Raw genomic sequence first — 23,643 nt, forward strand, 5'->3', positions numbered from 1 at the left:
ATCTTTATTTCAGATTTTTTCAAACAAATCAAAGGAATAACGAGTAACGACAAGTTCCATCGAAACTGAACAATTTTTCGGTTTTATTGACCTTGAAAAACTTTTTTCTCGCGCCGCCCGACCCTACAAACATCGGTAAACAGGGGAAAGGGCAGCCGAAAAGAATTCACGGCCTGGCAATCGCGACTCGCGGTCGAACTTTTTGAACGTTGAGTACTCAGTGTACGCAGCGAAATTGTCTGTAAATTTGCGTGATATTGTCATTGGTGTTTGCAGAGTTGCGTACCGTATCCCGATCAAAAATAATTTTTTATCAGCCAAATGCGATTTTCTATCAAAAGTTTCTCAAAAATACGATAAGTGGCTTTTGATTTCTTTTTTCTACGTTATTGATATTGACTTTTTACATCTTCTGGTAAACGTTTAGAAAGATGGTGTTTCGCGTTTTTGAGATATATTAGAAAATGTCATTGTTTCAGCCAAATTCGATGTTCTATTAAAAATTTCTCAAAAAAACGATCGGTGGCTTTTGATTTCTTTTTTCTACAATAATGAGGATGACTTGTTCCATCTTCTGGTAAAAGTTCAGAATGATGATGTTACTTGTTGTTGAGCTACGTAAGAAAATGTCATTTTATCAGTCAATTTGCGATTTTCTGTCAAAAGTTTCTCAAAAATACGATCGGTAGCCTCCGATTTTTTTTTCTCAAAAGAATGAGAATGACTTGTTTCAACTTCTGTTAAACGTTCAGAAAGATGATGTTACTCGTTTTCGAGATACATGAAAAAATATCAATTTCTAAGCCAACGGTAGCTTATGTTCAAAAGTTTCTCAAAAATACGATCGGTGGGTTTCAATTTTTTTTTCTTAAAAGATTGAGAATTACCTGTTACAGTTTCCCTTAAACGTTCAGAAAGTTGATGTTACTCGTTTTTGAGATACATAAAAATTTGTCATTTTTTCACTCATTTTCAAGAAAGTTTTAGTCGTCTCTTTAAGGAGGGAAAAGAGTAAAAGCAGGTTTATATTCCGGTATCACCACTATATATTCATCGATCATTTTGAAATGTTTCCAACTAACGAGATTTTCATCTGGGCTTCTACAAATCAAAATACTAGCCCTCTATAGCTAATTTCCTTATGTCGATTTTGTCGGCGGTGGAATGAATTGTTTGAAGTTCTACAGCAAAAAATTCATCTAAATAAAGGTATTCTTTATTATTTACAAAAAAAAACGAAGAAATTATAGCAAAATGCCTGAAAATCGAAGATACTTAGTCACGTAATGTATTAAATAATTGAAATGGCCGAGTTGGAGTTTTCTAGGCCATAGGTCTGTGCCGCCGCGCCGTGAATTCAACACAAAAAATGAAAATGCAGCAAGCGCGCCCCACGGATAAGACAAAACGGCGCCAGGTTCAAATTGTTTTTTTTTTCAGTTTTTGACAGTTTTTCTCCTTTTTTTCTGGTTTTTTCGTCTAAAACGTTTGTTTTTTCTTGAATAAACAAATTAATAAAGATTTTTTATTAAAACGTTCTATTCACGGTTTTTATTCGCGTTTGCTTTTAAAAGCGCTTTTCAGATTATTTCGAGTTTTATGGTACAGAAAAGTAGACTATTTAAAAAATATTTTTGTTCAAAAAGACAGAAATCTCTCACAATTTTTCACATAAATAGATAAAAAGGAATTTGACAGCGGCGCGAAAGCGTGCGCGTCAAATTGCACATGGGGGAGTAGAAGGGACACGCCCCCTTCTCCGCGCCCCGAAAATATATTTTATTGAAAGCATAATATTGCGAGAAAACAACAATTGAGTTCCATTTGAAGAGCATTCCTGGTCTCTCGAGGCGTCGTTGCTCCCGAATATCACTTCAGAAGTTATTCGAAACTCACAAGTCACAAACTTTTTTCAAGGAATTGGACTCTACAGTAAATTTTCGAAAATCTGTTGCTGAAATTACGATTTTATATGAGATGAGTGCGCAACCGGAAACTCTTTACATCGAGAACATAATCAAACAGTTCGCGACTGAAAGGAGCGTTTTGCCCAAATGCCTGCTAGCCTGTGTCATACAGTCAGTGACATCCCGAACGTGGTTTCGCTAGTTTCAGAAATTCAGAATATCTTAAACCTGCTAGCCTGTGTCATACAGTCATGGACCTCCCGAACGTGGTTTCGCTAGTTTCAGAAATTCAGAATATCTTAAACCTGCTAGCCTGTGTCATACAGTCATGGACTTCCCGAACGTGGTTTCGCTAGTTTCAGAAACTCAGAATATCTTAAACCTGCTAGCCTGTGTCATACAGTCATGGACTTCCCGAACGTGGTTTCGCTAGTTTCAGAAATTCAGAATATCTTAAACCTGCTAGCCTGTGTCATACAGTCATGGACTTCCCGAACGTGGTTTCGCTAGTTTCAGAAACTCAGAATATCTTAAACCTGCTAGCCTGTGTCATACAGTCATGGACTTCCCGAACGTGGTTTCGCTAGTTTCAGAAATTCAGAATATCTTAAACCTGCTAGCCGGTGTCATACAGTCATGGACTTCCCGAACGTGGTTTCGCTAGTTTCAGAAATTCAGAATATCTTAAACCTGCTAGCCTGTGTCATACAGTCATGGACTTCCCGAACGTGGTTTCGCTAGTTTCAGAAACTCAGAATATCTTAAACCTGCTAGCCGGTGTCATACAGTCATGGACCTCCCGAACGTGGTTTCGCTAGTTTCAGAAACTCAGAATATCTTAAACCTGCTAGCCTGTGTCATACAGTCATGGACTTCCCGAACGTGGTTTCGCTAGTTTCAGAAACTCAGAATATCTTAAACCTGCTAGCCTGTGTCATACAGTCATGGACTTCCCGAACGTGGTTTCGCTAGTTTCAGAAACTCAGAATATCTTAAACCTGCTAGCCTGTGTCATACAGTCATGGACTTCCCGAACGTGGTTTCGCTAGTTTCAGAAACTCAGAATATCTTAAACCTGCTAGCCTGTGTCATACAGTCATGGACTTCCCGAACGTGGTTTCGCTAGTTTCAGAAACTCAGAATATCTTAAACCTGCTAGCCGGTGTCATACAGTCATGGACCTCCCGAACGTGGTTTCGCTAGTTTCAGAAACTCAGAATATCTTAAACCTGCTAGCCTGTGTCATACAGTCATGGACTTCCCGAACGTGGTTTCGCTAGTTTCAGAAACTCAGAATATCTTAAACCTGCTAGCCTGTGTCATACAGTCATGGACCTCCCGAACATGGTTTCGCTGGTATTAGAAAATCGGTCTCTAAATTTGACTAGTGACCCTAATTTGTCAAACTCCCAATTACACTGTGCAAAAAGACTTGGTACTACGCTAGGTCCCTGACCTCACTAGCCACACATGCTCTATAAAGTTCTAAATTGATGACCCTTTTGCTCCCGTACTAAAGAAATACGAAGGTACTCAGAAACTCGAATCCCTAATGCCTGCTAGACCGTCTTGCCGTTTTCCCACTCACGTTAAACACCGATCCGATGAGTGATACTGTGTCCATATTTCAGGACAATCTGCGGCAGGAGAGTTCTGAAGACGTCATTCCAAGAAAGTTGAAAATCTGAAACTGAAGTGTTTTTCGATCGATCACGTGATGTCTTTTTTGTATTTTTGGGCTGCCACGTGTTTTTTTTGTTATCGTTTCATTTTTTATTGATTTTTAAAAAGTTGACCCTAAAGACGTGGTACATGTGCGTGGAATTTTTCTACTCTGCATGGTTTCATATTGAGCAGAATTTTGTTTCCCTGGCTTGAGCCCCAAGTTGCACCCAGCATATTCCAAAAAAAAACTAACCAGACAAGATACAGGAGATGAAGGATGAGAAGGAGAAGAGACGTCGTCCACGTGGAGTTGTAAAATCGAAACTGATTGGAATTCTTATCTCTCGATAAAATCTAGTGAATCTTTTCGGGCGGGTCACGGGAAAATTTCACTTTTTTTCTCGAATTTTTTTAAATGAGCAAAATAGATTTTTTCACGCTTTAATACAATACGTTCCTTTTGTAGCATTGAAAATCCAGTATTTTTAGGTTTCAAGGCGGCGCGATGGATGAAAAAGGTCCCATTCATCAGAATTGTAGAAAATACGCAGTTTCCCTAGTCAAAAGTTTTCAATAAAATTACGAACCTCAAGTTTCAATCGATTCTGAAAATGTTTTGTGAATTTCAAGACACATTTGACAAAATTTATTTTACTCAAAAGCTCAAAGGAACTTGGTCAGCATAATAATAGATAGTCGTACGACGAGCGGATTAGAATCATTCGAAAATTTGAAAATAAACATCGCATCCTTGATCAGTTTGTTCGATTGATATAGTTCCCACAGTTCCGTCGTTTCGTCGGATATCATATCCTTCAACTTCTTCTTCGCCCTCTCCTTCAATTGGATCCATTAGCACTACTTGATATTGCAAACCTTTCAATACAATTTCCTTATTCACAACTTGACCATTGACAAATACGAAACGTGCCAATTCCATTCTCGGGTTGGACCCTCTAATCCAATGTTTGAAGAATTGATTGACCATTTTGTCGGTTACAGTTGGAGATTGAACTGTGATATCCTTACTGTTCATCAATAAAAGGTCATCCAATCCAATTCTCAAAGACATAAAGACTTCGACTCCAAGAACCAATAAATCCCAATTTTGAATCAGAATGTTACTGTAGAGATTGGGATCATTGAAATTTGAATTGAATGGAGTCAAATTTCTAGCCGATGGAAAATGTCTCAATGCCATTTGTGCACACTCCAAACTACACACATCGTGGAAAAAGATCGTAAGAATCTTGAATTTTCCAAATGTATCTTTCAGAGAAATCCAATCAAATTTACATGTTTCGTCCGCAAAAGAAAGATAGTTAATTTCTTCAATAGAGAATATATATTGAAAATGTTCTATCCATTTTTGAATGCTAAGACCTGGATTTTGGTATTCCACAAAGCTTCGCTCAGTGATCATTCCGGTTACACGAGACGGCATATAAACCGGAATCGGTCCGGGACTGTCCTCCTGCGGATAAAAACTCCATACCATGGATGACGGACTTCCTTCCTTTGAGTCCAATCGAACTGTGATAATATTGTTCACCGCCAGATCAATTCGTTCCATATGTAAATTAAGAGATCTGACAATTTCCTTAGTTTTGTTAGACGCAAGTGAAAATCCAACACTGAAAAATATCTTCAAATAATATAAATTTTGACAAAAAAGCTTACATTTCAGTATACTCCATGCATTGAATCACAAGTTTGGATGCCTTATCGGGAAGACGGAGAAAAGGGAAAGCAGTTGACATGACACTGAAAAAGGGAAGAATGACAAGGGTGAGCCGGCGAATAATCAATAGAGAAGCAGTGAAACTGGTTGGACAGATGGTGTGGGGGATGAGGGAAGAATGAGATGTTTTCTAGAAGTGACCTGGTAACAGTGGACTGTGGTGAATGCGTGGGAAACACAAACAAGGTCAATGGATAAGAGAAAGAGAAGACAACCTCCAGTCAAGAGAGTGGAATTATTGACTGACTGGGAATAACTAAGGTTAGCATATAACTACAGTAGTAAAATGTGAAGATGCGCGTGTATCTTGCACAGGGTCAGTGACGCAATGCGTCTAGCAGAGCTGTGCGGAAGTAAAATTTTCAAAAAAGGGAGTCGGAAGAAGGAAGAAGGAATAACATTTTCAAAAAGGAAGACGGAAGAAGGAAGAAGGAAGTAAAATTTTGAAAAAGGAAGAAGGAAGTGAAAAAAGCCCGGAAGAAGGAAGAAGGAAGTTGGGTCCAAACCCGGAAGTAGGAAGTTAATTTTGAAAATGACAAATTTGAGGAAAATTTTTTGTTGTCATCTCTGAAAGCAAATTTTGACGTTGTTTTGCATACAAAATTCCATTCAAAACGACCAAAAATCCGCTGAAATTTCGTCGAAAATTAAATAATTTTTGTGATTTTTTTACACTGAAGTCGGAAGTGGCGAACAATTTCAACGGAAGAAGGAAGAAGGAAGAAGGAATAAAATTTCAAAAAAGGAAGAAGGAAGTGAAAAAATGCCCGGAAGAAGGAAGAAGGAAGAAGGAATTCCGCACAGCTCTGGCGTCTAGCCTTCTCGGAAGAGCGCGCACCACATTCCGTCTCACAGACCTCCGTTGATGGTGCGCGCTTTTCCCAGGAGTCAAACGCAGAGGACGCAGATGCGTACACCCTTGACGTAAGCCGTAGACGATCTCCCATCTCATACTTCCTCTCAGACTGCCTACTGTATGGCTGGTCTCCTTATTCCCTCTGATTCTTATTGAATACTAGTCCCCCATCTCTATTGATTATTCTTCTCTTTTCCACTGTCATGTTTACCGAATACCCTCTCCGTCTTCCAGAAAAGGCCTTGTGATTCAATGCATGAAGTATATCGAAATGTAAGTTCTTCAAATCAGAATTTATATGATTTAAAAACTTTTTTTTCAGTGTCGGATTTTCACTTGCGTCTAACAAAACGAAGGAAATCGCCAGATCTCTCAACTTGAATATTGAACGAATCGATCTGACGGTGAATTGTGTAGTTTGGAGTGTGCACAAATGACATTAAGACATTTCCCTGACCCCAGTCGCTACAGTAACATTCTGATTTAAAATTGGGGTTTATTGATTCTTGGAGACGAAGTTTTTACGGCAGACAAATCAGGAGTACGAAGCATCGCTTTTCCAATAATGGGACATGAAATCGACCACGCAAAATCGGTAGCTGTTCAACTTCAAATCATTTTTTGCGTATATGGCAGCTGTGAAGTTTACGAACCTGGAGCTCATCTACATTGTTACCCCAAACATGGAACGATGCTCTTGGCGAGTTTTTGTACTACATAAACGAATTTGATTTGAAAAATTGGACTAAAAACAACAAGTACTTTGAATACGAATCACTCTTTTTTGATCGATTCAAGGAAGATGTTTACTATGCGACCATTCCAAGAACAAATATGATCTGGCGATGTTTCAAATTGACCCTGCCACGACATAAATCAAAGGAGTGCAACGAAAAAATGAAGCAAATCCATGAATCGCTCATCCTTCAAACCGGAATTCTTGATGCCGGCCGATTTGTTCACTTTAATGAAGTCGCTGCGGAGAGGTCTTGTTGTTGGAAGCAAGCAGATTGTCAATAGAGTATCGGAGGATGACGCGACTGGAGGGCATGTATGTTTTCTTCCGGAACTCCGCTTTGAAATGGACAATTTTTGTGGATCAAATTCAGTCCTTCGAAAACTGCACCTTCTGTCCAACCACTGTATCTATCATCAAGACACTTCCATCTGTAAGATTTCATCACATATAAACCTTGTAGTCAATTTCTGTTGTTCAGATCCCATTCGTATTGGCGTGGATCATCCTGAATACCAATTACGAAAACGAACTTTTGATGCTTTGAAAATGGCCTACCAACATCTCATTCAAATGTGGAAAGATACACCCACAAGTATGTTTTTTTCTTTTTAGTTTTCCAACTCCCATTTCTATTTTCAGAGGCTCCATTCAAATGCAAATGTCTGAAACGCGACGGATTCCATGAAAAGCTCACTCCTTTCATGACAATGATCAGTCATCGGGACAATCTTTTTGAAAGTTGGACTCTGGACCGTCGAAGTGTTGTGTTCGCCCACCAAGATCTTTCAATCTACAAATACCACCACCCATCAACGACATCACTTACTCTCAACAAAGTTAATTATTTATTTAATTTAATAAATTTGGTTTGATAAAAACGCTTCGTGTTATTTTTTCAGGTAAAAAAACAGTTTTGAAAAAGTGGAACAAATGGAAAAGAATTTGAAAAGAAATTTGAAATAAGGAAATTTGGAAAAATAGGAAAGAATTTGAATTTGAGTTTTTTCCACAAAAAGAAGACTTTTTTGACTGAGGCCCAAAAAGTCTTCTTTTTCTGGAAAATAGCCCGGTTTTTTGGCACAGGGTGGAGGGGGGGGGTCTTCCGAGGAACAGCTGTTGGAACTCTAATCGATAAAATGGTCAATCAATTCTTCAAACATTGGATTAGAGGGTCCAACCCGAGAATGGAATTGGCACGTTTCGTATTTGTCAATGGTCAAGTTGTAAGAAAGGAAATTGTATTGAAAGGTTTGCAATATCAAGTAGTGCTAATGGATCCAATTGAAGGAGAGGGCGAAGAAGAAGTTGAAGGATATGATATCCGACGAAACGACGGAACTGTGGGAACTATATCAATCGAACAAACTGATCAAGGATGCGATGTTTATTTTCAAATTTTCGAATGATTCTAATCCGCTCGTCGTACGACTATCTATTATTATGCTGACCAAGTTCCTTTGAGCTTTTGAGTAAAATAAATTTTGTCAAATGTGTCTTGAAATTCACAAAACATTTTCAGAATCGATTGAAACTTGAGGTTCGTAATTTTATTGAAAACTTTTGACTAGGGAAACTGCGTATTTTCTACAGTTCTGATGAATGGGACCTTTTTCATCCATCGCGCCGCCTTGAAACCTAAAAATACTGGATTTTCAATGCTACAAAAGGAACGTATTGTATTAAAGCGTGAAAAAATCTATTTTGCTCATTTAAAAAAATTCGAGAAAAAAAGTGAAATTTTCCCGTGACCCGCCCGAAAAGATTCACTAGATTTTATCGAGAGATAAGAATTCCAATCAGTTTCGATTTTACAACTCCACGTGGACGACGTCTCTTCTCCTTCTCATCCTTCATCTCCTGTATCTTGTCTGGTTAGTTTTTTTTGGAATATGCTGGGTGCAACTTGGGGCTCAAGCCAGGGAAACAAAATTCTGCTCAATATGAAACCATGCAGAGTAGAAAAATTCCACGCACATGTACCACGTCTTTAGGGTCAACTTTTTAAAAATCAATAAAAAATGAAACGATAACAAAAAAAACACGTGGCAGCCCAAAAATACAAAAAAGACATCACGTGATCGATCGAAAAACACTTCAGTTTCAGATTTTCAACTTTCTTGGAATGACGTCTTCAGAACTCTCCTGCCGCAGATTGTCCTGAAATATGGACACAGTATCACTCATCGGATCGGTGTTTAACGTGAGTGGGAAAACGGCAAGACGGTCTAGCAGGCATTAGGGATTCGAGTTTCTGAGTACCTTCGTATTTCTTTAGTACGGGAGCAAAAGGGTCATCAATTTAGAACTTTATAGAGCATGTGTGGCTAGTGAGGTCAGGGACCTAGCGTAGTACCAAGTCTTTTTGCACAGTGTAATTGGGAGTTTGACAAATTAGGGTCACTAGTCAAATTTAGAGACCGATTTTCTAATACCAGCGAAACCATGTTCGGGAGGTCCATGACTGTATGACACAGGCTAGCAGGTTTAAGATATTCTGAATTTCTGAAACTAGCGAAACCACGTTCGGGAGGTCCATGACTGTATGACACAGGCTAGCACGTTTAGGATATTCTGAATTTCTGAAACTAGCGAAACCACGTTCGGGAGGTCCATGACTGTATGACACAGGCTAGCAGGTTTAGGATATTCTGAATTTCTGAAACTAGCGAAACCACGTTCGGGAGGTCCATGACTGTATGACACAGGCTAGCACGTTTAGGATATTCTGAATTTCTGAAACTAGCGAAACCACGTTTGGGAGGTCAGTGACTGTATGACACAGGCTAGCAGGTTTAAGATATTCTGAATTTCTGAAACTAGCGAAACCACGTTCGGGAGGTCAGTGACTGTATGACACAGGCTAGCAGGTTTAAGATATTCTGAATTTCTGAAACTAGCGAAACCACGTTCGGGAGGTCCATGACTGTATGACACAGGCTAGCACGTTTAGGATATTCTGATTTCTGAAACTAGCGAAACCACGTTTGGGAGGTCAGTGACTGTATGACACAGGCTAGCAGGTTTAAGATATTCTGAATTTCTGAAACTAGCGAAACCACGTTTGGGAGGTCAGTGACTGTATGACACAGGCTAGCAGGTTTAAGATATTCTGAATTTCTGAAACTAGCGAAACCACGTTTGGGAGGTCAGTGACTGTATGACACAGGCTAGCAGGTTTAAGATATTCTGAATTTCTGAAACTAGCGAAACCACGTTCGGGAAGTCCATGACTGTATGACACAGGCTAGCAGGTTTAAGATATTCTGAATTTCTGAAACTAGCGAAACCACGTTCGGGAGGTCCATGACTGTATGACACAGGCTAGCACGTTTAGGATATTCTGATTTCTGAAACTAGCGAAACCACGTTTGGGAGGTCAGTGACTGTATGACACAGGCTAGCAGGTTTAAGATATTCTGAATTTCTGAAACTAGCGAAACCACGTTCGGGAGGTCAGTGACTGTATGACACAGGCTAGCAGGTTTAAGATATTCTGAATTTCTGAAACTAGCGAAACCACGTTCGGGAGGTCCATGACTGTATGACACAGGCTAGCACGTTTAGGATATTCTGATTTCTGAAACTAGCGAAACCACGTTTGGGAGGTCAGTGACTGTATGACACAGGCTAGCAGGTTTAAGATATTCTGAATTTCTGAAACTAGCGAAACCACGTTTGGGAGGTCAGTGACTGTATGACACAGGCTAGCAGGTTTAAGATATTCTGAATTTCTGAAACTAGCGAAACCACGTTTGGGAGGTCAGTGACTGTATGACACAGGCTAGCAGGTTTAAGATATTCTGAATTTCTGAAACTAGCGAAACCACGTTCGGGAGGTCCATGACTGTATGACACAGGCTAGCACGTTTAGGATATTCTGATTTCTGAAACTAGCGAAACCACGTTTGGGAGGTCAGTGACTGTATGACACAGGCTAGCAGGTTTAAGATATTCTGAATTTCTGAAACTAGCGAAACCACGTTTGGGAGGTCCATGACTGTATGACACAGGCTAGCAGGTTTAAGATATTCTGAATTTCTGAAACTAGCGAAACCACGTTTGGGAGGTCAGTGACTGTATGACACAGGCTAGCAGGTTTAAGATATTCTGAATTTCTGAAACTAGCGAAACCACGTTTGGGAGGTCCATGACTGTATGACACAGGCTAGCACGTTTAGGATATTCTGATTTCTGAAACTAGCGAAACCACGTTTGGGAGGTCAGTGACTGTATGACACAGGCTAGCAGGTTTAAGATATTCTGAATTTCTGAAACTAGCGAAACCACGTTCGGGAAGTCCATGACTGTATGACACAGGCTAGCAGGTTTAAGATATTCTGAATTTCTGAAACTAGCGAAACCACGTTTGGGAGGTCAGTGACTGTATGACACAGGCTAGCAGGTTTAAGATATTCTGAATTTCTGAAACTAGCGAAACCACGTTCGGGAAGTCCATGACTGTATGACACAGGCTAGCAGGTTTAAGATATTCTGAATTTCTGAAACTAGCGAAACCACGTTCGGGAGGTCCATGACTGTATGACACAGGCTAGCAGGTTTAAGATATTCTGAATTTCTGAAACTAGCGAAACCACGTTCGGGAAGTCCATGACTGTATGACACAGGCTAGCAGGTTTAAGATATTCTGATTTCTGAAACTAGCGAAACCACGTTCGGGAGGTCCATGACTGTATGACACAGGCTAGCAGGTTTAAGATATTCTGATTTCTGAAACTAGCGAAACCACGTTTGGGAGGTCCATGACTGTATGACACAGGCTAGCAGGTTTAAGATATTCTGAATTTCTGAAACTAGCAAAACCACGTTCGGGAGGTCCATGACTGTATGACACAGGCTAGCAGGTTTAAGATATTCTGATTTCTGAAACTAGCGAAACCACGTTCGGGAGGTCCATGACTGTATGACACAGGCTAGCAGGTTTAAGATATTCTGAATTTCTGAAACTAGCGAAACCACGTTCGGGAGGTCCATGACTGTATGACACAGGCTAGCAGGTTTAAGATATTCTGAATTTCTGAAACTAGCGAAACCACGTTCGGGAGGTCCATGCCAATTTCCTACAGCACAGATGGATATTTGAATGGACCTTTCACACCCTAATTACTCTCATCCTCTTCTATCCAATCCTCATTGTGTGTGTGTGTGCACTCTGTATGCAGATCAGGGACGAGCTGCAATGCCGTTGCCGAATTGCCGAATTGCCGAAATTGCCGACTTTTTAAAATGCATTGCCGTTGCCGAGTTGCCGACTTTTGTTTCGGCAATGTTTTTTGCAGTTTTTTTTCTAAATTTGTTCAATTTTTAAGCTGAGTTCGGCAAAAGTAATACAAAAATCGAAAGTTCTTGCTTGAAAAAGAAAAAAGCGGAAGCGAAAAGAAAGTTACTTCAGAATATCTTTACGAAACCCGATGCTGAAAAAACACTTGTGGTTCCTACAATGTTCCAACTAACGATTTGGCCCGATAATCATGAAGAAGCAATAAAATTTTGTATTCTAATCGATTTGGCTCGCATTTTTTCTCGACTTATGAAAATTCTTATTATTACATGTTGCCGAAAGTTGCCGAAAGTTGCCGAAAATTGCCGAAAATTGCCGACTTTTGAAATCGGCAATTGCCGGATTGCCGGGTTGCCGAAATTTTGCGTTGCCGCTCGTCCCTGATGCAGATCCATTGTTCAGAATGATGCCCCTGTAGTAAGGGGAGGAAGCAATAAAATGGAACAAGAGGATGCAATATTATATTCTGGTTTAAATTACCGGGGTCTTAAAAAACGAGAGGACCGAGAGAATTAGAGAGAGAGAGGGTACAAATATAGAGATAAAGGAAAATGTTTAGAACAATTGAGTTTTGACTTTTTTCGCCGGATTCGGTACAAAAATGGGCGTGGCTACAGTAAGAGGACGGAAGTTTCCCTAGTAAAAATTAAAAAGCATTCCGAACCTCAAGTTTCAATCAATTCTGAAAATGTTTTGAGAATTTCAAGACACATTTGACAACATTTATTTCACTCAAAAACTCAATGTAACTTGGTCAGCATAAACATAGATAATCGTACGACGAGCGGATTAGAATTGCTCGAAAATTTGAAAATAAACATCGCATCCTTGATCAGTTTGTTCAATTGAAATAGTTCCCACAGTTCCGTCGTTTCGTCGGATATCATATCCTTCAACTTCTTCTTCGCCCTCTCCTTCAATTGGATCCATTAGCACTACTTGATATTGCAAACCTTTCAATACAATTTCCTTTCTTACAACTTGACCATTGACAAATACGAAACGTGCCAATTCCATTCTCGGGTTGGACCCTCTAATCCAATGTTTGAAGAATTGATTGACCATTTTATCGATTAGAGTTCCAACAGCTGTTCCTCGGAAGACCCCCTCCTCCACCCTGTGCCAAAAAACCGGGCTATTTTCCAGAAAAAGAAGACTTTTTGGGCCTCAGTCAAAAAAGTCTTCTTTTTGTGGAAAAAACTCAAATTCAAATTCTTTCCTATTTTTCCAAATTTCCTTATTTCAAATTTCTTTTCAAATTCTTTTCCATTTGTTCCACTTTTTCAAAACTGTTTTTTTACCTGAAAAAATAACACGAATCGTTTTTATCAAACCAAATTTATTAAATTAAATAAATAATTAACTTTGTTGAGAGTAAGTGATGTCGTTGATGGGTGGTGGTATTTGTAGATTGAAAGATCTTGGTGGGCGAACACAACACTTCGACGGTCCAGAGTCCAACTTTCAAAAAGATTGTCCCGATGACTGATCATTGTCATGAAAGGAGTGAGCTTTTCATGGAATCCGTCGCGTTTCAGACATTTGCATTTGAATGGAGCCTCTGAAAATAGAAATGGGAGTTGGAAAACTAAAGAGAAAAAAACATACTTGTGGGTGTATCTTTCCACATTTGAATGAGATGTTGGTAGGCCATTTTCAAAGCATCAAAAGTTCGTTTTCGTAACTGGTATTCAGGATGATCCACGCCAGTACGAATGGGATCTGAAAAACAGAAATTGACTACAAGGTTTATATGTGATGGAATCTTACAGATGGAAGTGTCTTGATGATAGATACAGTGGTTGGACAGAAGGTGCAGTTATCGAAGGACTGAATTTGATCCACAAAAATTGTCCATTTCAAAGCGGAGTTCCGGAAGAAAACATACATGCCCTCCAGTCGCGTCATCCTCCGATACTCTATTGACAATCTGCTTGCTTCCAACAACAAGACCTCTCCGCAGCGATTTCATTAAAGTGAACAAATCGGCCGGCATCAAGAATTCCGGTTTGAAGGATGAGCGATTCATGGATTTGCTTCATTTTTTCGTTGCACTCCTTTGATTTATGTCGTGGCAGGGTCAATTTGAAACATCGCCAGATCATATTTGTTCCTGGAATGGTCGCATAGTAAACATCTTCCTTGAATCGATCAAAAAAGAGTGATTCGTATTCAAAGTACTTGTTGTTTTTAGTCCAATTTTTCAAATCAAATTCATTTATGTAGTACAAAAACTCGCCAAGAGCATCGTTCCATGTTTGGGGTAACAATGTAGATGAGCTCCAGGTTCGTAAACTTCACAGCTGCCATATACGCAAAAAATGATTTGAAGTTGAACAGCTACCGATTTTGCGTGGTCGATTTCATGTCCCATTATTGGAAAAGCGATGCTTCGTACTCCTGATTTGTCTGCCGTAAAAACTTCGTCTCCAAGAATCAATAAACCCCAATTTTGAATCAGAATGTTACTGTAGCGACTGGGGTCAGGGAAATGTCTTAATGTCATTTGTGCACACTCTAAACTACACAATTCACCGTCAGATCGATTCGTTCAATGTTTAAGTTGAGAGATCTGGCGATTTCCTTTGTTTTGTTAGACGCAAGTGAAAATCCGACACTGAAAAACAAGTTTTTAAATCATATAAATTCTGATTTGAAGAACTTACATTTCGATATACTTCATGCATTGAATCACAAGGCCTTTTCTGGAAGACGGAGAGGGTATTCGGTAAACATGACAGTGGAAAAGAGAAGAATAATCAATAGAGATGGGGGACTAGTATTCAATAAGAATCAGAGGAAATAAGGAGACCAGCCATACAGTAGGCAGTCTGAGAGGAAGTATGAGATGGGAGATCGTATACGGCTTACGTCAAGGGTGTACGCATCTGCGTCCTCTGCGTTTGACTCCTGGGAAGAGCGCGCACCATCAACGGAGGTCTGTGAGACGGAATGTGGTGCGCGCTCTTCCGAGAAGGCTAGACGCCAGAGCTGTGCGGAATTCCTTCTTCCTTCTTCCTTCTTCCGGGCATTTTTTCACTTCCTTCTTCTTTTTTTGAAATTTTATTCCTTCTTCCTTCTTCCTTCTTCCGTTGAAATTGTTCGCCACTTCCGACTTCAGTGTAAAAAAATCACAAAAATTATTTAATTTTCGACGAAATTTCAGCGGATTTTTGGTCGTTTTTAATGGAATTTTGTATGCAAAACAACGCCAAAATTTGCTTTCAGAGATGACAACAAAAAATTTTCCTCAAATTTGTCATTTTCAAAATTAACTTCCCGACTTCCGGGTTCGGACCCAACTTCCTTCTTCCTTCTTCCGGGCTTTTTTCACTTCCTTCTTCCTTTTTCAAAATTTTACTTCCTTCTTCCTTCTTCCGTCTTCCTTTTTGAAAATGTTATTCCTTCTTCCTTCTTCCGACTCCCTTTTTTGAAAATTTTACTTCCGCACAGCTCTGCTAGACGCATTGCGTCACTGACCCTGCGCAAGATATACGCGCATCTTCACATTTTACTACTGTAGATATATGCTAGCCTTAGTTATTCCCAGTCAGTCAATAATTCCACTCTCTTGACTGGAGGTTGTCTTCTCTTTCTCTTATCCATTGACCTTGTTTGTGTTTCCCACGCATTCGCCACAGTCCACTGTTACCAGGTCACTTCTAGAAAACATCTCAATCTTCCCTCATCCCCCACACCATCTGTCCAACCAGTTTCACTGCTTCTCTATTGATTATTCGCCGGCTCACCCTTGTCATTCTTCCCTTTTTCAGTGTCATGTCAACTGCTTTCACTGTTCTCCGTCTTCCAGAGAAGGCATCCAAACTTGTGATTCAATGCATGGAGTATACTGAAATGTAAGCTTTTTAATCAGAATTTATATTACAGTGCGTCCAATAATCTTAAGACACCCCCTTAAAATAAAGATTCCGAGAGAATGGGATATTATCTGAAAAAACTGTAAATGCAGTTCGATTCAGAATCTTTGAAAACCCCTACAAACAGATTTTCAGAAAAAAATACCTATTTCTGAGCACGTGACCTCAAAAAAACACTTTTTTGGTCGTCCAAAAATGATAAGACACCCTCGATTTTATCGATTTTTCACGCATATCACTAGTATGAACGAGCTCCAAAACATTATTGATTATTCAAAAACACAAAAAAACCATGCACAATTCAATAACTGGTCTCTACTCCATTATTCTGAACAACTTCAGTCATCTTATTTTTCAAGCTTCCAAAGACAATTGCAGTTTTTTAATGAAAATGGTCAACTTTGTGACTGTGACACGGCCTTCTTGATAGTTTCACAATATTAATTGTTAGTGGACTATACAGATCACAAATAGAGCTTCATTTTTGTAGTTGACAACATTTTTGTACGGGCACATCCTAAGAAGTTATCAATCGTCAAAGTAATTGCTCGCAATTGTTGCCCTTTTTCAGTGCTAAAAGGGGAGATTTTTGAGCTGTCTACATAGACTGTCTGTAACTTCTTAGGATGTGCCCGTACAAAAATGTTGTCAACTACAAAAATGAAGCTCTATTTGTGATCTGTATAGTCCACTAACAATTAATATTGTGAAACTATCAAGAAGGCCGTGTCACAGTCACAAAGTTGACCATTTTCATTAAAAAACTGCAATTGTCTTTGGAAGCTTGAAAAATAGGATGATTGAAGTTGTTCGGAACAATAAAGTAGAGACTAGTTATTGAATTGTGCATGGTTTTTTTGTGTTTTTGAATAATCAATAATGTTTTGGAGCTCGTTCATACTAGTGATATGCGTGAAAAATCGATAAAATCGAGGGTGTCTTATCATTTTTGGACGACCAAAAAAGTGTTTTTTTGAGGTCACGTGCTCAGAAATAAGTATTTTTTTCTGAAAATCTGTTTGTAGGGGTTTTCAAAGATTCTGAATCGAACTGCATTCACAGTTTTTTCAGATAATATCCCATTCTCTCGGAATCTTTATTTTAAGGGGGTGTCTTAAGATTATTGGACGCACTGTATTTGAAGATATTTTTCAGTGTTGGATTTTCACTTGCGTCTAACAAAACTAAGGAAATTGTCAGATCTCTTAATTTAAATATGGAACGAATTGATCTGGCGGTGAACAATATTATCACAGTTCGATTGGACTCAAAGGAAGGAAGTCCGTCATCCATGGTATGGAGTTTTTATCCGCAGGAGGACAGTCCCGGACCGATTCCGGTTTATATGCCGTCTCGTGTAACCGGAATGATCACTGAGCGAAGCTTTGTGGAATACCAAAATCCAGGTCTTAGCATTCAAAAATGGATAGAACATTTTCAATACATATTCTCTATTGAAGAAATTAACTATCTTTCTTTTGCGGACGAAACATGTAAATTTGATTGGATTTCTCTGAAAGATGCATTTGGAAAATTCAAGATTCTTACGATCTTTTTCCACGATTTGTGTAGTTTGGAGTGTGCACAAATGGCATTGAGATATTTTCCATCGGCTAGAAATGTGACTCCTTTCAATTCAAATTTCAATGATCCCAGTCGCTACAGTAACATTCTGATTCAAAATTGGGATTTATTGGTTCTTGGAGTCGAAGTCTTTATGTCTTTGAGAATTGGATTGGATGACCTTTTATTGATGAACAGTAAGGATATCACAATTGAATCTCCAACTCTAACCGACAAAATGGTCAATCAATTCTTCAAACATTGGATTAGAGGGTCCAACCCGAGAATGGAATTGGCACGTTTCGTATTTGTCAATGGTCAAGTTGTGAATAAGGAAATTGTATTGAAAGGTTTGCAATATCAAGTAGTGACAATGGATCCAATTGAAGGAGAGGGCGAAGAAGAAGTTGAAGGATATGATATCCGACGAAACGACGGAACTGTGGGAACTATTTCAATTGAACAAACTGATCAAGGATGCGATGTTTATTTTCAAATTTTCGAGCAATTCTAATCCGCTCGTCGTACGATTATCTATGTTTATGCTGACCAAGTTACATTGAGTTTTTGAGTGAAATAAATGTTGTCAAATGTGTCTTGAAATTCTCAAAACATTTTCAGAATTGATTGAAACTTGAGGTTCGGAATGTTTTTTAAATTTTGACTAGGGAAACTTCCATCCTCTTACTGTGGCCACGCCCATTTTTGTACCGAATCCGGCGAAAAAAGTCAAAACTCAATTGTTCTAAACATTTTCCTTTATCTCTATATCTGTACCCTCTCTCTCTCTAATTCTCTCGGTCCTCTCGTTTTTTAAGACCCCGGTAATTTAAACCAGAATATAATATTGCATCCTCTTGTTCCATTTTATTGCTTCCTCCCCTTCATTAGAGTTGACCTCTGAAAAAAACTTAATCAAAATGTATTTATTTTTTAACAGATTTCTATCTTAAAAGTCCTTTATTGCCTGCTTGTCCCCTACCAAAATAGTCGTCGCCCATCTGAGATATCCCAAAAAGAATCTAATCATTATATACGTCATTGTTTCTAAAAATTAGTTTAGAGATTTGGTAAACGCGCTCCATTAACAAAGTTACACTGACAAAATGTTGGTCATTGTAACTTTACAGTGACCAATTTTGGTCATTGTACTAACAATTTCAATAGAGCGAGCTTTCTCTTTTCTTCTTTACTAATCCAAAATTTTTAAAATTTATCCGGGTTTTCTTCCGTCATTCTGTCCTTTTTCTCTCTCCAATTTTCCCATATATTTTTTTTCGTTGTTGAATTTTACCCCATTTTTCCTTGTTTTCCCTTTCCTTTTCTCCCAATTTTTTCTTGTTCCATCCGAAATAACCCCAAGTATTCTAAATGATATATCTACAGTAGTCATCCCTATATTCCTCCTTGAGATTTTAAAACATCCCCCACCAATTCTTCTCTATACCCATACGAAAATGAAACTTTTTATATTAATTTTTAAAAACGCGTGAAAAAATGATCCCATTTCATATGAAATCCAAAAAAATCAGAAAATCAATTCATTCCCCATGAAAACAATGAAATGGATAGTCGTGATTGTTCATCTAATTGCACTTTTTGAAAGCAAGAAATTGACAATCGAAGAAAATGAGCAACGACTGAAAGAGTGTGGATTGACAACTACAAGTAGGAGTTCAATTTTTAAAGAATTTCAGATTTTATAAAATTTCAGACAAAATATTTCGTGGCGCGAAGACTACGGTAGATCAAGCACCATGGGCTTTATTTGTGGGGTCGTCCGTTTCTAGTTGTTCTGGAACTCTGATATCTCCTAGACACGTACTTTCGGCCACTCATTGTATTGCTAATCATAGTGACATCGAATGGACGAAAAGTCGGATTAACTTTGAATTTGATAGGGAACTGTGCACGGAGAATGAGTGAGTTTATTGGAAAGATGAAGACAAGAGCTTCATTTTTGTAGTTGACCACTTTTTTGTAGCTCCGCCCACTTTTGACCTACGCGCTTTTAAACATGAGCGTTTTGAATCTTCGTGGCTAGTTCTTATGAGGTTTACTTGGCTAAAATTTTGGGCTGGAATTTGAAGGCTTCCATCTGAAATTTATTGGATTATAATGTTAGATTTGAAATCAACGTGAATTTCAGCATATATAACTCATTTTTAAGTTGAACAACGTCTAACGAGCGTTAGAACTTGAAAAATCACAAAAATTTCGAGAATTTTCTGAAAATCAGTCAACTTTGAAGAGGTGTCCTGAACACCGGTGTTGTAAAAAATTGAATGTTTTTATTTGATTATGTAGATATAATCTAGGGCTACATTTTTGTAGTTGACCACTTTTTTCTAGCTCCGCCCACTTTTGAGATACGCGCTTTTAAGTGTGACACTCTCGCTTCTCTGCGCCCTCCCTCTCTCTCGCCACCTACCCCTCTATCTTCAAACGCTCATATCTCAAAAGTGGGTGGAGATATAAAAAAGTTTTCAACTAGAAAAATGTAGCTCTTGATTTGATCTACACGATGAATATAAATTCAAAATAACTTGACAAGCCGTAACACTGTTACAAACTCTCAAAATCATTCAATTTTTCATTTTCCAGAAACTACATTGTGACCGAAGTGAAAGCCAGCAAAGTCTACGTCATGAATCGAAATTATACTGAAATCGGAAGAGCTAAATTTGTAATTTTCTTTCTTCTTTTCTCTTTCAGAACACCTTTCAATTCAAGATTTCTTTTTTTTTCAGATTTTCCTTCTGAAATTCTGTCGTCGAATCACAGATAAAGAAGCATTTCAAATACAGTATCCGGATGACTTCATGATTATTGAATTGGCTGAAGACGTGGAATATACAACGAATGTTCAGCCGGCTTGTATTGCAGGTGAGATTTTGGACTGAGGAAAGGGTGAAATTTTATCGGTTTTATCACTTTCCTCGCTTTCTGCGCGCCGCCGCGCTCGAGTGGTGTAATCGGGAAGAGCGCCGCCCGCTAATCTGGCATCCGGGGTTCGATCCCCGAGGTGGCTAATAAGTGTTTTTTCTTTTTTGTCTTTATGTAACTTTCAGATGACATCGAGGACAATCCACCAGAGACGATAGCTCGTTTCTTTGGATACGGGGATGATCGTAAGTGTCTTTACCAACCTGAAATTCTGAAATTTTTGCACTTTTTCAGCTCCACCGGGTGTGGTTAAAACTCCGGAGAACTCGAAAAAAGGAACAGACAGACCCCTTTTGACACAGGAGATTCGAGTGAGTTGAAATATCAGAAATTTCAGTTTTTTGAATAAAAAAGATTTTCAGATTCTTCCAGTGAACGTGGAGGGAACACTGAATAGAATGGATCCAAGATTGTTTAAAGCCAGAAGTCAATCCATGAAATCTATAACTTGTCCGGGAGACTCTGGGGGCGGAGCTATTCGAGTGATAAACGGAAGGAATACTGTAATTGGAGTTACTAGCCAAAGTGAGTTGAGGAAACGCAGACACTCTCTTATCAATAGAGCGCACTTTCTCTTCCAGGCACGTGTGTATCGTTGAATCGAGAGGAGAATGGTCATGAAATCTACGGAGCTGTTGGATTCTATTCGGAAGAGATTTGTGAGCTAACTGGTGTCTGCAATTTGGATTCGGATGAGAACTCGAGTCATTCAAGATTTGAAATATTTGATCTGATTACTCTAACTCTGATTACTTTTTGGTTTGTACTTCAATGAAGGGTTCCGGATGAAAATACTGATTATTTTTGGTTTTAGAGCTTCTCGTGGTATTAAAATAAAATTAAGTTTATGAAAATTTACATTCAGTATGTAGATGAAACCGAAATCAACATTTTTGTAGTTAAAAACTTATTGATAGCTCCGCCCACTTTTGAGATATACGCTTCCCAAGATGAGCGTCTCGAAGCACACGCGTGAGAGCGACGCAGACAGCGAGAATGTCTCGTTGTCTGCGTCTCTGCGCGGGCGCCGCACAAACTTCAAACGCTTATATCTCCCGAGTGCTCATAGCTATCTAAAAGTTGTCAACGACAAAAATGATCAGCACGATGTCGCGTTGTCTTTTATAGCAATATTGGAGACGAGACGCAGACAGCGAGAGTGTCTCGTTGTCTGCGCCTCCTGTTCTCACTCTCAATATTCAAACGCTTATATCTCCCGAGCGCTGATAGCTATCAAAACATTTTTAACTACAAAAATGCTCAACATAAAATTTTACACATTTCTTAGGTCTCAAAATTTTAATAGCTCTTCTAGAATTCACCTCGTAATATTAACCAGATGCATTCCTTGAATCACTGCATAAGTTGTCAAGTAGACCGTCCACTTTTATGATACACACGTTTTAGGATAGGAAGCCTACTCTTTAAAGGCTTGTTACTCGTACTAATGAATAAATTAGGTAAACTTTGACTTGGATTTTCATTTTTGATTCCAATCCGCTACTTTAAATAATTTTCATATGTGTTATCTGCTGATTATCTATTTCTATGCTGATCAAGTTACTTTTAGCTTTTGAGTGAAATAAATGCTGTCAAATGTGTCTTGAGATTCACAATTATTCCGTCCGCAAACACACTTATAAGTGTCTTCTGATATTGCACGCGTAAAACTGATAAGCTCTTTCTCAAAATTCTTATAATTGTGTGCCACTTTATAGCCTGGTTCAAAAAAACGCAAAAAATTGATAGTAGAAAGTTTTATAACTCTTACAAATGGTATGAAAGTCCAATAATTACTTGAAATTAAAAAAAATTGATTGTTAGGAAGTCGTTTGAAGATTCAAACGTTATGCACCAAAACGACTGAGATCAGAGAATTGCAGGCCCGACGAATCTGTAATTGAAAATTTAAAACAGGTCATAACAATGTGAGGCGTAAGATCATGAAAACGCGCTCCATTGTACAACGGTTGGCAGGAAATTTGGCTGAGTGTCAAGTTCATACTTTACGTTTGTTTGTCGCATCTTTCAATATAAACCGCGACGCGACTCGGAAAAAGTTCAAATCTTTACGTTGCTGACCTTACGCCTCACACAGCGCGCGGTGGCAGTTCACAGAAATTAAAATTCATTCTTCAAGCAAAACAACTTTTTTTGATTATTGGAAGCTTTTCAAAAAGTTATAATCTTTTGTTTTTTACAACTGCGCTCCACCGGAATTCTCTTGAATAATATCTCTTTTTCTCTGAGTCTCTCAATTTCGCACAATATTTTCTTCGGTTTCGGTAGAGCGCGGTTGTAAGAAGCGTGGTGTGCAAATAGAAATGTTGTATAAAGCTCACCTTATTCAAGTCCTCGTTTCGGATTGAAATCAATGTAGTCCTCATTGACAACATTATTTCTTCAAGCTCCTTGTTCCATTTCTGGAGAAGATTTTGATCTCCACGAGCAAAGATTTCCTTTGATCGCCGTTTCAGCAACGGTTGAGGAGAATACCGGAGGACTGAAATCATATTCATCTAGTTTTCGATTTCGATACTTCAAAAAATTCTAAGAAACTTTTATTATTGACGCATATGCTAAAAATCGCCCACAATTCCCGTTCTCCTGACTCGAAATGAACTTTGATGGAAGAGTTTTCCGCGCGGCCGTGTAGTCCTCTCGGACAAGATTTCTATTCAATTCCTCTTACTGTTTTCTCACTTTTTTCAACAAATTTTTGTATTTTTTTTTTGCGATATTAATTGGAAAAAGGGCGGAAACGAGAAATTGAGAAAAACTTGTCCGAGAGGAATACACGGCCACGCTGAAAAACTTTTCCACCAAAGCTCCTTTTGAGTAAGGAGAACGGGAATTGTGGCGTTTAGATGCGATTTTTTAAAAATTTCCTTAAAAACTCACTTTCAACCGGATTCCATTTTCACAACAACCACCGAACCATTAAACAAAAAATAATTCTTAAAAAATCATGAGCATTTTTTCGACATTCAACCAGAAGAACATCACATAATAAATAAATCAAGATGACGGGTGGAAGGAGTGATAAGAG

At 38.7% G+C, this 23,643-nt stretch overlaps 8 protein-coding genes across 8 annotated transcripts; 4 read left to right on the plus strand and 4 right to left on the minus strand.

Moving 5' to 3' along the window:
* Positions 1 to 4,290: 4,290 nt before the first annotated feature.
* Positions 4,291 to 5,332, minus strand: GCK72_002947 (uncharacterized protein; the record flags this gene model as incomplete). The annotated part of the gene is made up of 2 exons (XM_053723709.1): positions 4,291 to 5,206; positions 5,253 to 5,332. 2 exons carry the CDS (start codon positions 5,330 to 5,332, stop codon positions 4,291 to 4,293), a joined length of 996 nt encoding a protein of 331 aa, XP_053592354.1.
* Positions 5,333 to 7,079: 1,747 nt separating this feature from the next.
* GCK72_002948 (uncharacterized protein) lies at positions 7,080 to 7,780 on the plus strand (the record flags this gene model as incomplete). The annotated part of the gene is made up of 3 exons (XM_003095003.2): positions 7,080 to 7,338; positions 7,387 to 7,500; positions 7,548 to 7,780. 3 exons carry the CDS (start codon positions 7,080 to 7,082, stop codon positions 7,778 to 7,780), a joined length of 606 nt encoding a protein of 201 aa, XP_003095051.2.
* Positions 7,781 to 8,044: 264 nt separating this feature from the next.
* GCK72_002949 (uncharacterized protein) lies at positions 8,045 to 8,314 on the plus strand (the record flags this gene model as incomplete). Its single annotated transcript, XM_053723710.1, has 1 exon — positions 8,045 to 8,314. One exon carries the CDS (start codon positions 8,045 to 8,047, stop codon positions 8,312 to 8,314), a length of 270 nt encoding a protein of 89 aa, XP_053592355.1.
* Positions 8,315 to 12,996: 4,682 nt separating this feature from the next.
* GCK72_002950 (uncharacterized protein) lies at positions 12,997 to 13,272 on the minus strand (the record flags this gene model as incomplete). The annotated part of the gene is made up of 1 exon (XM_053723711.1): positions 12,997 to 13,272. One exon carries the CDS (start codon positions 13,270 to 13,272, stop codon positions 12,997 to 12,999), a length of 276 nt encoding a protein of 91 aa, XP_053592356.1.
* Positions 13,273 to 13,490: 218 nt separating this feature from the next.
* On the minus strand, positions 13,491 to 13,861 carry GCK72_002951 (uncharacterized protein; the record flags this gene model as incomplete). The annotated part of the gene is made up of 3 exons (XM_053723712.1): positions 13,491 to 13,508; positions 13,572 to 13,768; positions 13,816 to 13,861. 3 exons carry the CDS (start codon positions 13,859 to 13,861, stop codon positions 13,491 to 13,493), a joined length of 261 nt encoding a protein of 86 aa, XP_053592357.1.
* A 2-nt stretch (positions 13,862 to 13,863) lies between these two features.
* GCK72_002952 (uncharacterized protein) lies at positions 13,864 to 14,236 on the minus strand (the record flags this gene model as incomplete). The annotated part of the gene is made up of 3 exons (XM_053723713.1): positions 13,864 to 13,929; positions 13,978 to 14,037; positions 14,096 to 14,236. 3 exons carry the CDS (start codon positions 14,234 to 14,236, stop codon positions 13,864 to 13,866), a joined length of 267 nt encoding a protein of 88 aa, XP_053592358.1.
* Positions 14,237 to 17,301: 3,065 nt separating this feature from the next.
* GCK72_002953 (uncharacterized protein) lies at positions 17,302 to 18,162 on the plus strand (the record flags this gene model as incomplete). Its single annotated transcript, XM_053723714.1, has 1 exon — positions 17,302 to 18,162. The coding sequence occupies one exon, from the start codon at positions 17,302 to 17,304 to the stop codon at positions 18,160 to 18,162; it is 861 nt and encodes a 286-aa protein (XP_053592359.1).
* A 1,045-nt stretch (positions 18,163 to 19,207) lies between these two features.
* GCK72_002954 (uncharacterized protein) lies at positions 19,208 to 21,369 on the plus strand (the record flags this gene model as incomplete). The annotated part of the gene is made up of 8 exons (XM_003095010.2): positions 19,208 to 19,316; positions 19,363 to 19,570; positions 20,253 to 20,334; positions 20,399 to 20,534; positions 20,720 to 20,779; positions 20,829 to 20,905; positions 20,957 to 21,119; positions 21,176 to 21,369. The coding sequence occupies 8 exons, from the start codon at positions 19,208 to 19,210 to the stop codon at positions 21,367 to 21,369; spliced, it is 1,029 nt and encodes a 342-aa protein (XP_003095058.2).
* Positions 21,370 to 23,643: the final 2,274 nt, after the last annotated feature.

This window comes from Caenorhabditis remanei, chromosome I (assembly GCF_010183535.1).
Source record: "Caenorhabditis remanei strain PX506 chromosome I, whole genome shotgun sequence".
NCBI classification, from domain to species: domain Eukaryota; kingdom Metazoa; phylum Nematoda; class Chromadorea; order Rhabditida; family Rhabditidae; genus Caenorhabditis; species Caenorhabditis remanei.